General features: G+C 31.7%; 1 protein-coding gene across 13 annotated transcripts in view; it reads right to left on the bottom strand.

Moving 5' to 3' along the window:
- Positions 1–15,924, bottom strand: part of LOC145303550 (uncharacterized) — a 553,816-nt gene that overhangs the window by 99,663 nt on the left and 438,229 nt on the right. For 10 of the 13 annotated variants that reach the window (XM_080145051.1, XM_080145052.1, XM_080145049.1 and 7 more), the window contains 2 exons: positions 12,609–14,070; positions 1,208–1,246 (listed from right to left, as the gene is read on the bottom strand). In XM_080145051.1, the coding sequence (XP_080001177.1) occupies positions 1,208–1,246; positions 12,609–14,070 (1,501 nt within the window). The remainder of the gene's footprint in view (positions 1–1,207; positions 1,247–12,608; positions 14,071–15,924) is intronic. The other 3 variants (XM_080145044.1, XM_080145048.1, XM_080145055.1) reach the window with 1 other exon arrangement.

Raw genomic sequence — 15,924 nt, 5'->3', positions numbered from 1 at the left:
GTAACTTATGCACTTCTCCAAATAGCAACATCAATTGAAGGTTATATATATATATATTTTAACTGGGACTTATAATTTATGGAAATGTATAGACACATCAGCCTAGAAAAAAATCCCCCCTCCACCAATTCTTAGAACGCACTAAATAATAAATCACATGGCATAACCTACAATGTAAAAAAATTAAATATAGACTCAACTGGTCTTTGTTAAACAATAGACAAATGAAAATAATTCAAATTATTAAAAATAAATATTCAATTTATAATTATCCCTTTTTCCTCCCATTTTAGAACCTCATTAACCAAAGTAAATTTCAAATTTTAAAATAATTTTTAAGGGACATTCAATTGGGTTACTGTAAAAAACTCACATCAATACTATTATCAATGTAACCTAGAAACACCAGCTACCAGCACCAATTGAAGGTATGTGTATATATATATATATATATATATATATATATATATATATATATATATATTTATTATGTCTTAGAATTTATTATATTAGCAATAGTATCAGTGTCTATTTGAATATATAACTACAAACTGAACATTTTTAAAATGAGCAAACAAATTACTGGAATTCCCTGAAAATGAACTTTATCAATGATAAACAAGAAATTCAATAAAATAAAAATAAGACTATTACTTAAAAAAAAAACAAAACATTTCATTGTCACTCAGGTTGCAATGTCTCACTTATAATCATGTAATATGCCAACCCTGACAGATGAGATTGGCATTGGCGACCCCTGGGGATGTTCGTAAATACCAAAATCAAATAATGATACATGAAAAAAAAAAAGTAAAAAATAAAATAAGTATGTAACACCACGAAGAAAGACACCAAAACAATTGTATAAAAAAAAAAAAAAAAAAAAAACTGAGCTAAATACAACTAAGTACTACATATACCAAAGAGAATATAACCAAAGGAAAAGAAATCAAAATCACCAAGAAATGGACCAGTTGTATAGACTTAAAAGACAGGCATAACATAATTACAGTCACCCTAAAGAAGCAAGCAAAAAAGCACTGGCAATCTGCTTGATTAACCTCGGGCAACAAATTCAGACAAGTTGCAATTATACCCAGCAGAATAATTAGAGAAAAATCACCCAAAAATATCTACAAAAAATAAAAATAAATAAAAATAAAATCTATTTTTAAATCTAACTTAATTAGACAAACGTTATACACACCAAGTTTCTTCCGTCTGGCAAAATTGGTATTTCTCAATTCTTGTTTAAAAAAAAGAAGAAATTAAGTTTGAATAATAAAAGAAATATGAAAATAAATTAATAAAATTTTCTTTTTTTTTTTTAATGAATAAAAAAACATGCACTTTTTTTTTTATTTAAGCAAAAAATAAAATCACTTTTGCAAAATAAAACATTAAAATAAAAACAATTCTTACACAGTGCAGATGTGATGCATTTTAAAATCACAAAACATTCCAACCACTTTAGTTTCCTCGGGCTCATTTTTAAATTTTTTTTTTAATTGGGAGACATCGTTTATCAAGGCCTGAAAGTTACTCTAGGATAAGAGTTTATGAGTGTTAGGTAGAGGATAAGACAACACCGCGATGATTAATTATGGTCAAACTTGGGTAGGGTTTAATTATATAAGTGGATGGCGCAATAAGAACTTATTTACATTAGGCTTGAAAACGACCATATTATAATCAGATGGGAAGCAGCTCCACAGTATTGTATTCCACAGTTGAACAGTGCTAGAAAAGAAACTACTTATGGAATCTTATACATTAATAATCTCGGTGTACATGCATTTCAATTATAGCATCATAAATATTATGTTATTACTTTAATTCAGAACCTCTGGATTAGGAGTTCAGATTAATCAGTGTTGTAGATAGATTTGCTACCCACCTCAGAAAGATGTGACACAAGGTCAGAAAGTGGGGATGTCCAGCCAGCACCCGTAAAGGAGAAGTACTCTGATCTAGCAAAAATTGCATGGGCATCCCTATTCTCTGGTAGGAGTGCTCAATGCAACAAGAGATACACTTGCCCCACCCGAAAGTCGAGTGACAAGGCCCGGGAGGCAGTGTACATCAGTCCAATAGGTACTGTCCCAGTTCCTAGCCCTGGAGCTGTTGGGCTGATTGTCAAGAACAGATTCTTGACTGGTACTTTTCTACCTAAGTCTCAAAAAACCCGAAGCAGCAAAGAGACTTGAAATGTCATGTTCATAAGATTTTTTTTTTTTAAATTAATAAAATAGGACGCATACGTCCTATATTGGATAAATTTTTTTAAATGGGGTAATTTTAAATTTAAGCATAATTCCACAAGCAAAACTATAAAGTTAAAAATAAAAACTTTCAGTACCTATAAATTCAATTTTAGTAATTCATCTATTTTATGAAGTTGTATATGTTTACATATTTACATAAATTTGTATGAACGGGATTCACTCCTAAACTACTTAACCAATTTAGTTGAAGGAGTTGGAATGTGGTGTATATTTAGTCTAATTTAGTGAAAATTCAGATACCTAAAATTTTTGTGAAATTTTAACAATAAATATCAGACATGAATTAATAAATATATAGTTTGCATGTAGTTGTTACAGACACAGGCTGTGGTCTCAGCACACCAAGTTCAAGTTCTGTTGGCTACTACATCATTTTTACTAATACCTTGGGAAAGGTATGAATTTATATAACTACCCCCCCCCACCTCAAATAAGGATTACATAGTAAAAAAAAGCTAACTTTGGTTATGCAAATAGTTTAGGGGAAGGATAACTGAAATAACAAGTCTTTCTCTGCTTACCCCAGCATTGATAGTAATAATTCTGAACTTCTTACCACTGGACTTCAGCGATGCGGAGTCAGGAAAGGCACAATTCATGTGTCAGAGTTATTAACAATTCTGCATGTTATATCTTGGTATGCTTGTCATTGAATGGTGCTAAAACAAAGACTGATGGATATTCATGATTAAAACTTGGTGGATAAGTCAAGAATAAAGTGAAGTTTATTTGTATGATTGGGTTGTCGAAAGGATTGTGGATTTTATCAATGCTTTTGTAGGTGGCATTTTTTGTAGATTTAACCTACAATTTGTAAATTGATATGTTTTCTGCTACTACTGTTGTATTGGTTGAATCATGTCAGCTTCCTTAAACCTAACATGGTTTCATTATCACAACTATTTATACTAATTTTAAAATCAACCGAGAACCAAGTCTGAGAAAAATAAAATGCATCATCTAGGATAAAAAAAAAAAAATTGGGGGCTCCTTGGGTGATATACAACAATTTTCGTTTATTTACTAGTAGAGGGCGCTCGGCATTGCCCAGTCGTAAAATACATTTAAATATATTTTGATTCATGTAGAGTTCATATTTATTACAGAGCCAATTCTCTATTGAATATTATATTATACCTAATATATAATATTAATTTCAAAAGTTAAAAAAAAAAAAAAATAATGACTTGGATGCCATCAGCTAGAATCGAAACCAAAACATTTAGTGCTACAGCCATGTCTCCGACCGATATAGAGATAAGTAAGAAAGGTTTAATATTAAACAAATGGAAGAAATAAATTGAATTTGGGCATGCGCAGAAAGAAGCAAAAATATATCAGCAAATTGAAATGAATATTTTGCATTTCAACTTGCCGATATGTCTGTACATGTTAGTCATCCATCCAAACAAAGATTATAAACCATCCTTAGTGTATGATTATTATTTCCTGTTAATGTCAATGTTATGACCATATATGACCAGTAGTTTAAGAGTTTATCAGTTAAATATTTACAGACACACACACATCCATGCATCCACTGTTTTATTTATGAAGATATTTTTTCATTGTTGAGATCTTATAGTGTTACCAAAGATTGATTTTTTTTTTATCTTGTTGAAGAAACTGCTTTTAATGTCTGATAGACGGTGTTTTTATTTATTTACTTTAAATTTATTTCATTCATATCTTGAAAATTATTTTATTTATTTATTTGAAAATAGATTTTATGTATTTACTTGAAAATTATTTTATTTATTTATTTGAAAATAGATTTTATGTATTTACTTGAAAATTATTTTATTTATTTATTTGAAAATAGATTTTATGTATTTACTTGAAAATTATTTTATTTATTTAGGTACTTGAAGATTTTATTACTTTTATTTAATTGCAAATACACTGAGTAATTTGTACCCATTCTAACAGTTAATACACAAATAATTTTAAATGAGAAGAAAAACATTTTAAATGTTTATTTTAATTAGTATAAATAAACAGTATTGAGTTTCACTAATCTTTTGATACAGTAAATAAAATTTGCTTTTAGATTTAAATGGATTCGTGGAAATTTAGAAATAAATACCAAAGAATAAAAATAAAAATTTTCATAGCATTGCAAAAAAACAGACTTTAGTGTTGAGATGATTAATCATAATTAGGAATTAAAAAAAATTGGAACATTTTTTGGTATTGGAACTGATATTGAAAAAATTTGTGCTTAATTTCTGATACCAAAAACGATTCTTAATTTTTTATTTTTGTTTAAAACTTCATTTTCCATGGCTTGTATTAATGAAGAAATATCTATTGATTTTATGCTACCAGTAAAACTAAAATCTATAGCTTACCTCCACGAGTGTATTTTTACATTTGCAAAAATATATGCACATATTACATAGATTTCTGCAGTAACCCACCCAATTAAAAATTAAAAAAAAAATAAACTTCCTTATTTAGAAATTTATAAAGAATTGGAACCAGTAATTGTATTGCAATTGGGGAAAAATACTGGAATCATCCCATGACTAATAGACAGTTCCAGAATGCAAGTTACTTAGGACTTCTACTCGATCATGGCTGATGGAACAAGAGCACGCTTCTCTGATGGATTAAATAAAGATTTTTACTTGAAATTCTATGTAGATTCCAGAGTTTGCCAGAAAAATTGCTGAAATATTGTGGAGAAAACACCCAAGATAAGAACAGTAGTCTGAAAAATCCAAATAATACAAACCCTTTTCTATATAAGTTTTTTTTTTATCATATTTATGTCTTGTAAAAATTATATTTCTTTTATAAAGTATAAATGCTCAATCACTAGGAGTTACTTTCCACACCTGCTACTAGCTTAGTGACATCACATTGTAAACTGAGCACGATTAACAGTTCAGTCACTACAGAACACACCTTTGGCAAAAAAAAAGAGAGGGAAAGAATGTATGACGTAACACTTTAAAAAGAATCAGTCAGAATTAATGTTCGTAATGTAATATTATCAGACCGGCACATTAATGAACTTATACTTGTGAGTGTGCATATACCAACACCCTAACCATGTCGGGATAGGCATGTTAAGATTAAAAAAAAAAAAAAAGGCAGCATATGTTACATAGTTTCTAGGTAATTGTTAAGGGAACTACCTTCAATGAAATGATAGTGAGTGTACCTGTATTTGGTGCAGCATTTGCACTGGGATGTTGAATTGCCCTCCTCTAAAAGAGGAAGTTTCTAGGGAATATCAAATTCACAGGCAGTATCCAGTTGCATATATATATATATATATATATATATATATATATATATATATATATATCCCAGTAAGGTGAGATACCGATATTAGTTTCTGAAGTTTTTACTCCTACATACAGCGCCTGGTACTTCAAAGTGGTCACCCATTTGGTATTGATTAGGCTCAATATTGCTTAACTTCAGTGATCTAATTAGAATGAGTGTGTCAACATGATTTTGCTGTAAGGGAGTGTTAATTCAAACAACTTGCTTTGACTATGTGATCTTGCAAGACCAAGTTATGACATTTTTGGATCTGAATGAAATTATAGGGATGCCTTGAGATACAGCCATCTCTGAACTCGCCCAGCATCTGTCCTGAATATTTTAGTTTTATTGCAAATCCTTTAAGCAAACTACAACACAGGAACCACCATAAGTAACTATATATTTATATTCCAACATCAATGGAAGAAATATGAAATTAACAGAGGGTGCACTTCAGTTTTTTGCAACATAAAACCTGATGCTAATTAAAGCTCCATGTGCTCTTGATCAAGTTCAATACACGTTGCTAATCTTTCAGAGACTTAGCAGCATACTTTGGTGCACAGCTCCAACAGCGTTAGAGCAATGGCAACTCAGATGTGTTTATTAAGTTCAACGATCCGACAAGGTTTTGCTGAACAGGTGCTCTCTAAAATAGTTCCAAATTCGACAGTGAACAAGATAGTCAATCCAGCAGTCCATAACTACAAATTTATCCAGCTACTCCTGCATAATGCAGCATAAGGGGCTGCTACTCTATCGAATGTACAAACCTGCTGTTATAATAATGGTAGCTCCTGCCATTATTATAACAGCAGGTTTGTACGTTTGTAGCCAGATAAATATATAGTTACTTATTACAGAGCCTGTAATTATATTTTCAATAAAGATTTTTTAAATATTGAACTAACAATAATATAAGCTAACAATAACAAAAAAGTATAAACTAAAAAATATGAGATCACAATAATAAAATATAAGCTAACAATAATAATATAAGCTAATACAAAATATAACCTAACAATAACAATATTAGCTAACAATAGCAAAAAATATAAAGTTAACAATACAAAACATAAGCTAACAATAAAAAAATATATAAGCTAACAGTAATAAATGTAAACTAAAAAATTATAAGCTACAAAACAAAGCTAACAATACAAAGAAATAAGCCAATAATAAAATATATGAACTAACAATAAAAATATAAACGAAAAATATAAGCTCACAATAATAAAAATAGAAACTAACAAAAAAATATAAGCTTACAACAATAAAAATATAAGCTCAATTAAAAAAAACAACAAAAAACAACCACTCACAACTAAATGACCAACAAGATAATAGACATACACATTTCTAAAATTTACATTTTATTTTAAGTTAAATGAATTATTTAGCAAAACTAAAAATGGTGCAGAGAGAAAACAACAGAAGGGGGACACAACTCGTGCCCACTACAAAGAGACAATGGCTGCAAGCAGAAGTAAACTTGAGAATGCTTGATTTCAAAGGCGGCGTGTGATGATGCAAAGTAATTGGCATCTTTGGTAATCTGGGAATCTCAGTAAAATTAGCAAGATTGTGCTAGTGTCATTTGTGTGTAATCGGAGTGTTCCATCAACATTAGTTGAGCGCAATTTTTTCTTTGTTTTTGTTATCTGTCTGGTTTCTGTTTTTAATGCTAAAACTGTTTGTCCCATGAAGTGAGAAGTCTGCCCTTCTACTGGAAATACTGCCACAACTAAAACAGAAATTCAAAATCTGGGCCCACCAAACTTGAAGGGTCTTAGGCTGCTACTTATATTAGTGCATACATCCCTGCAAAACATACTGATTCAAGAGATCATGTAGCAAGATCAGTTACAAAATGCATCTTATAAATGCTCATAGGTCAGTCATTAGTAATGAACTGGTGTCACCAACAGATTTACGTTTTAAATCATTAGAACCATTCCACCTGCAACCCAAACATTTCTCAAAAGAAAAATACCTCCTCCTTAAATGCAATATCATGCTGGGGGGACACACACACACACACACACACACACACACACACACACACACACACACACACACACACACACACACACAAAAAAAAAAAAATAAATAAATAAATAACTAAAAACAAAATAACTTGGAAAAAAAAATTACTTATTTAGATTGGCACTTATGGCAGCAATTAAAAGTAAAAATATAGAAAAGTCTGTATGATATACGTATCAGTCACGGAACAAAGATGAAATAAGTTATATTCCAAAAATTACATAATTTGATAAAGTAGATTTTTTTTATTATTATTATTCAAGAAAATCAAATTTTATTCCATGTCAATGCAGGGAAAAAATCCATAAATAAACCAAGAGCAGAAAACAGACTCATTTCAAACTTTATTTTTTAATAATGTCAGAAAGATAACCAAAATGTCCATTTTAAAACCAAACAATTTATCAACATAATGTGTATTATTTAATCTTTACTTTTTAGAAAATAAAATTTTCAAATATTGAATACATTATTTTAGAAGGCTCATTTTATATAAGTTGAAACAAAATCTGAGGAATATTAAAATGGCTTTGGTCTTTACGGTAAAAAACGGCAAATTTGTTTTTTGAAAAAAAAAAAAAACCCCAAAAAACCCCCTACTTGATCGATTTTTGTGATTTTCTTTTTAATATAAATCTTCATTCTGTGACAAATAAGTACACAAAGGTTTTTCTTCATTTTTGTTTATCGCCATAAGTGCCAATCTAAAGAAACACAAAAAAAGACGATAGGATATGAACAGTTGAATAAAGGGTTGGGTTCGAGACTCCTAACAAACGGTTCCCCAGTTCGATACAAAACACCTGATGAAGGCCGGAGGACAAAATGGCCAAAACGTTGTGACTATAGCAACCAAGATGAGGAAGTCAGTCCAACAATCTCAATCAATGAAAACACCTCATCTCAAAAATACAGGCAATTACTATATGAACACTTGTCGCATAAACAGAATTCACTCATACATGTTCAGTCGTAACTTAGGTTTTGTCAATGCTGTCGAATTCAAGTATCGATCGAGAACCATGTGGATGCCGGTTTGGTTTTAAAGAGTTTTATTTATGACAGAATAAGGATCAAAAAAACAAATTCAGGTGTATGAGAACGAGATTCAGAAGGAATGAATCAGAATGAGGAAGGCCACTTGCATATACAGACAGGATGACTTTTAGACATCTATGCATCACTGCCCCCTGCCGGGGCTGGTCAGAACAACAACATTTTGTCTCAGTTCTGCTTAGTTGTTGGCATAGGCAAAAAAAACAAAAAAAGAAATGCTTTTCCAGCTGGAAGTCACATGATTTCCGACTTCTGCTTTTAGCCTTAACCTCCTCTTCTTTGGGTGTTCTCCTCTTGAACCTCCCTTCGATATCTAACACAGTCAGTCAATGAAAATTATTCCAGCAATCTCACTTTCTGTATAAAAGTAGTAACTAAAAAAAAAAAGGAGAAACCTCTGATACAAGACACTAGTCTGTTCAACCAACTTGATCCAACAGTGCCTGTCACGTGGGCTTTTTTTATTAGTCACCGTCATATGTCAAATAAAGTTGTTCAGAAGTTCAAGCCTTGAGCGATGTCATACACCATGCAGTTGTGGAAAGCACTCCTAGACCTCCAACCAGCTCACTGGAAGGTAATAATGATAACAATATTAATATTCAGATGATTATTCTAAAATTAATTTTCATAAAAAAGAGAGCTGAGTGCATAACAATCATCTTTTACATTTCAAAATTTTTCAGATGAAGATTGGTTATTCATATAATTTGGATTTATCCGACTACTATTCTCATCTTCAGTGTCATTTTCACAACGTTTCGGTCGATGTAACCTCCGACCTTCAAGTGTATCTTGTTGAACTAGAGAATGTTTTATTTACTTCATGGGGGAAGCATGCTCTTGTTCCATCAGCCATGATTGGGTAAAAAATCCTAACTAGCTCACAATTATATTTTTTGGTCGCCCACACTGAGGATTGAACCATCAACCTTCAGAAGAATATCACTTTTACAATTAATTTTTCCAAGTACTCTAACCCGACTGTGCCACAGGTCCTTGCATCCAAATTGCCAAGTTTGAAAAGATACACCTGTAGAAGGTCGGAGGTTACATCAACCGAAACGTTGTATAAATAACACTCAAGATGAGAATAGTAGTCCGATGAATCCAAATCATCATCATCAGATTATGGTTTAATGTTTGTCTTACATGTTGGCATGTGTTGGACTGCTTCTAGAAATTGATTTCTAAACTAACCTATCTCTGATGATTAGGTTTTTATTTATTCTTCTTTCTCTCTAATCCATTCTCATCATTTCATCAGATTTTTTTTCCCTCGTCTTTTCCCACCATCTCAACTGAACTAAATAATCTCATCCATTTAATGTCATCAAACCAATGAAATATTAGAATGTCAATAGCACTTCTAGGATAACGTACTTTGTTAAGATTTCTTTATAAAAAAAAAATTTGTTCCTGAACAGAATATTGATAATATTAACACACGTTTAAATAAAAACTTACAAAAGAAAAAAAATTAAAAAATATTTCACCATTTTCCAATCTATTTTTACCACTAGTTAATCTATCTATCTATCTATCTATCTGATCAGGTTTCTTGCTCAGACCAATGTAACACTCTTTCTCTCTCTCTCTCTCTCTCTCTCTCTCTCTCTCTCTCTCTCTCTCCAAAGTTCCCTGTCTTCCATCAGCTGTCTCAAATCTTCAGAATCACAGTTGGCGTCATGTACAATTTGTTGGATTATGTGGAGCTAGGTCGTCCTATGCTTTTGCGACTGGAGTCCACAGCAATACGTTTCTCACCAGAAAAAACTACTAGATAAACAATTACATTTCTTTTTTAACAAATATTAGCATATTGCTTTCTTAGAATTACTTGTTTTTCATACTTCTAGGTCATTATAGTTTTATTTATATGATCTGTTTACTGTACTATTTTTACTCTAATATTTGTAAGCGTACGGGAATGCAAATAGTGTTACGCTGCTTTTAAGCCTTCAAAATGTACAATTGAAAGCAATTTTTGTTTTTGTGCACAAAACAACAACAAAAAAATCGTAGAGTCGCTAAAATTCTAGGATATGATTAATTTCAATCATTTAAAATATTTCGTTTTCAACAGATTTCAGTTTACAAATTCTTTGAAAACGTTTTGCTATAGAAAATATTAGTTTTGCTTCTCACTTTTCAGAGAAAGAGAAAAAGCTACAAGAGATAATCTAACATGAGACTTGCACCATATCATATATTAATTCAATTTAGAGGTATAGGCCATACACAGTATATATCAATGATAATAATATTAAATTTGTATCTGTAGCAAAGATTATAAGAATTGTTCATTTTACCACAAGCATTTCCAATAACAGATCAACTTTTGATTTTTCCTGAAACCTTTTTATTTTATTTTTTTGGCAACTAATGCATAAGGAGTATTGTGATAATGGCCAGATTTATATACAACCTGGGTAAGGGAGTAAAGCAACAAGATGTTTCTTCACACTATATTTAAATTTCTGCATGTTGGTATGGTTGGGATACAAGAAGCAGTAAAGGAATTCCAAAGGCAAGCGGTCTGAAGAAAGAAGCTATAAAAGGTAGAAAATCTTCCAACATATATGGACATTTACATTGAAGGGGCGGGATTTTGCTGCGGGTTGGGTCTTTTCTTTATTTTAGTCAATATTTAAAGAAAGATTCCAACAATAAATTCAAGCAAAAAGCAAATTGCTTCATGGCAAACAAACAAAAACATTAATAACAAGACATTGTAAAAAGAAATAAAAGAATATAAGTAAAAAAAAGTTAATATTCTGAAGCCTTAATAGAAAAATAGGATTCTTATCAGATATAGTATTCCAGAATTCTGATTAGAAATAACCAAATTTAATGGCAATATAAGCCAAACAACAAACTGTATCAGAATTACAATAAAGAAAGTGATGGCAAACTTTACTGCCACATAGCATCATTTGAAAGAGGCTAAAAATTGAAAAAAAAAAAAAAAAAGTTCTATGTGTTTTATTCAATTTGGCAATCTAAGAATTATAATAAAGGACCCCACCTCGAATACCTTGTGTTATGAAAATTAAAATTGTATTTTTAATTCAGATAAAGTGAAATAAAATTCCTATGATTTCAATTATTTTTGTCTAAAAAAAAAAATTAAAAAAAAAAAATTAGTTTATCCTATAATAAAGTGAATTTTCAGATTTTCTCTAAGGAATATGTTGCATTTCCATTTTCTCTGATCTGTACGAATTCAAGAAACTTTTGTAAAAGTTCGAGATCAAATAGATTTGAGCCACCCTAGAAAGGGCAATGACAAAAGGACAAATTTAGCTTTAGCACTATTCCAGATGAATTATATATAAAAAAAAAATAGTGTAGACATTTGTAACTTTGCCATCAAAGATTCCTTTTTATATAAATTTTTTTTTTTTTTTTTTGCAAAAACTTTATTAAAAGTGTAAAAACAAAAAACAAAAACAATTTTATAGACAAATACAGTTTGTTTTACACACATCTTTTATTCTAAAAAAAAAAAAAAAGCTTTATTTTAAAAAAATTTGTATTTTTTAAGATTTTATATGAATCTCCATAGTTTACAAATGATGGAAATTCATTAAAAAAATATTGAAAAATACATTTATTTCCAATGATTTCTTTTTTAATATTGAATTTTTTGTTATAAAAATCTTTATTATTTTTCAACACCTTGTCTCATGCTTGAGATTAGACATTTCATAAATGACTTCCAACAAACGATGAAACAGGAAGTCAAAATGTGTCCTTTTGGTTACTGATAATTCTGGGGTGTTTGAAATTCATTTGATCTAAGTTTTCTTGTTCATTTAGATATGAATCACTGATTTCCTAATATCTGCAAAGATCTGATAACCTAGCGATAACACACACTAAGTACTTATTATTGTCAAGATAAATAAAATTAAAAGAAGTTTGATTTTTTAGACTTACCTTCACGAGTGGAATACAGCCTTTGGTTATTAAGAAAAAGCTCGTCGCTATTTGGATCATAATTGTTGTCAGAATCAACTCCGACAGAGAAAGGCACATATTTTAAGCATGAAGGACTTAAGACATTTGACTCATTGTTATAGGGGTAATTCCCTAGTCTGTTGCCAGTCATATCCAATGACAGGGCAGGTTCTAAAGTATGGGAACGAAAGTCATCAGTGTCAGACTCTGGAGTCAGGCTTGATGCCCTTCTTTCCCAGCGGCTGCGGGCCCGCTGCAATACATTAAATGCCTGCCTTGAGATAGGTGACTGAACCTGAGTAGGGCTGTCCATTTGTAAGTCATCATCAGGAGTTTCTGCTTGAGCACACTTGGATTTTAAGCTTGATAAACCGGACATAAGCTCGTCCATTTCACTGGTTAAGTCTTGCAGTTCATCTTCGATCCCGTGGAATCTTTCTTCTTGGATCTCTTCAATCTCTTGGGGAGCACCGGTGATGATGTCGGCAATTGAAGAATCTATGCTATCACAGCGCTCAAGACGCGCATTGCTTGGATCGGAGTTCGGGATCCAATCAGAGAGTGAGGAGCCCGACCGAGGAGACTCTGGTGAAGGACTTTTGAATTCCCGAAGCCTGTTCCGTAAAATGTTTGGAAATTGATCGGGACTGAAGAGTAAAACAGGAGAGAGAGGAGATAACGAATCCCGACCATCTTCTTCGGCTGAACTCCAGTCTCTCCGAGACATGGAACTGAAGGTATCTGAAAAATAATCAGATTCCATGTCTTGGAGCGGAAGATGCAGATTTCTAGAGTTCTCAGATTTCACTTCGTAATCATAATCATCATCGACCGACGAACTCTGTCGTAGAAGTGACCTGTGGGGCAGTGAGGGAGAGTCTTCTTCTGAAGGAGGTGTTAGCAAAACACTGCTGCCCTTAAGACTTTTACTCAGACCACTGCTGTCTTTCTCGAGGTTGTCTCGCAGGACGTCCTTGAACGATTTCTCTGAACTGTTTGTGATGTTCTCGTTTATGTGATCATCAACACTGCCATCGAATACTAGGTTACGTTCTCGTAATGAGCGGGGACTATAGTTGCCCATCAGTGACGAGGTTACAGACCTGGGGTAGGAACTGACACTGCTATCATCTGCAAGGTCGTGCAAATGAGTGTTGTCCGCATGAGAGCTGTCTAAACTTTGGTCGCACAAAACCATTTTGTCACTACCACCAGCTGTTTCAGCAGGAGTCGTGTAATTGTTATTTGAATGGTAATTTGGTCCCAGTCTTCGATAGCGAACTGGTGTATCTATGTGAATGGTATCTTGGCTTGATCTTCGTTTGGAAGGGTCAAGGATGAAACTTACTCCATCATTTGGAGTATAGTGTGCTGAGGGTAGATCATGATGGGCGTAGGTCTGGCCCATCTCCTCCTTGTTGAAGATGCTGTCAATGGACTCCTGAAAGGAAGAAAAAACTATATTAGAATTTATATATATTTTCAAGTTTGTTAAACATACTAGATGCCATAATTTCATGATTATTTAGGGGGGGGGAAGGTGCAAGTCCAGATTTCAACCTAATTACCAAAACAAAAATATAGAAAACTTTTTATAATGTACGTACTTATCAGGGAATGAGAATGTCATATTCAACAAACTCATGTAAATTGATCGAGTAGTTTTTTTTTAAACTTAAAAAAAAAATAAAAATAAAAAATTAAAATTAAAAATTTTTTTAGCAATTAACAGCATTTTGTAGCTATCACGAGGCTGATTTTGATTTATTTCTCAAAAGGTTGTTAAGGAGAAGGTAACCAGTGATGAATTTTAAAGATGGAAGAGCAAGACATCACTCTTGCTACCTCATAAAATTTAATTTTCTTAGAAAATAAAATAAAATAAAACTTGATCAATTTATGTGATTTTTGGAATATGATATTTTCATTCCCTGATGGATATGTTCATCAGAGAGATTTTTCTGTATTTTTGTTTTTTTTTAATTAGGTTAAACTTAGGACTTATACCAAACAAAAACTCTGCTCATAAAGAATAAAATGTACTGAGAACATAAGCTTATGTCTGCATAAAGGCAATACAATTATCCTGAAACCTTTTTTCACCATATTTTTCAATTATCTCCCTTGCTTCTAAGAACAACTTGCCACATTTTATATAAGGACTCCTAAAATATCTTTAACAATCCAGATCTATAAATAGTATGGGGAAGTATGCAGCTAAGTATTCTCATGGGTGATTCTGCTCTTGAGGAGATATTAACTTTGGAATTTGCTGGTCTTTTTTTTATTATTAAATCTTTCTTGGCGTTTCATATATTAGATCCATTGCTCTATTCCCTGTTTTCTTTGTTTCAACTAGATTTACTCGTTCGTTTAGCGGTCTCCGTCAATTCACCATTTTGATATCTCATTGCAATACAGATTTCTACTCCAAGAGTTTCTTTTCAAGAACTGCAGACTTTTGAAAATTTTACTACTGTTTTCCTCATACATATAGCCTCGTTTTTTTCAAGACTAAATCCAATATACATCTGTCTTTGCAATAATCATCTTTCGGTCTTGTTAGTTCCTTACATAAAGTGGTTTCATGGAGCAGTTCTCATTAAAAAGAAAAAAAAAAAAGAAGAAATTGAAAAAGGTATGGATATCACACAAACACCCTCAAACAGTAAAAGAACTTTGATTATTAAAATAATGACAATCTTAAATTCACAAATTCTTCAATATCATTTGCAATTTTATTATCAGTATTTCAATTTTTGGTCTTTACGTCTCAAACTAAGGTTAGACGTTTTCTGAAAGACCTTTTCTGTTTATTACCGCATCTCTTATTCTTAAGAGTACAGATTGGGCATGCTTGTTGTATGCTGTCTATCGCATGTGACAGGATTTCTATGATTTGTAAAATTGCTGACAACTGACTAAGATTCTTCATGCAGTGGATGTACATAGTCTTATGGAATTCGTTGTGTTGCTAAACACCTACAACAATTTCTCTTTCCATAAAAGGATGAAAACGGAAAGAAATTCTTAATTTCTGGTCAATTAGACAAATTGTGGATGAGAATTCCTCTTTCTCAGTTATCCAATGAAAATATTTTATTCTAATATCAACTAGTTTATGACCATTCTTTCAGTTGGTACAATACCTGTATATGTCAATATGTCTGCATCGTAGAAAAAATATTTGTGAAATTTTTGTGGGGGGGGGGGGGAAATTACTTAGTATTTGTATGAGAGTAAGTAACTATGATGAATGTATTTAGGTGTTTTAATTGACAAGAACAAAGATTAT

Source organism: Euprymna scolopes, chromosome 19 (genome assembly GCF_053919585.1).
Source record: "Euprymna scolopes isolate OS-2025 chromosome 19, ASM5391958v1, whole genome shotgun sequence".
In the NCBI taxonomy this organism is placed as follows: Eukaryota; Metazoa; Mollusca; class Cephalopoda; order Sepiida; family Sepiolidae; genus Euprymna; species Euprymna scolopes.
Note: the sequence above shows the minus strand (reverse complement) of the source record. Positions and strands in the feature narration are given on the sequence as shown.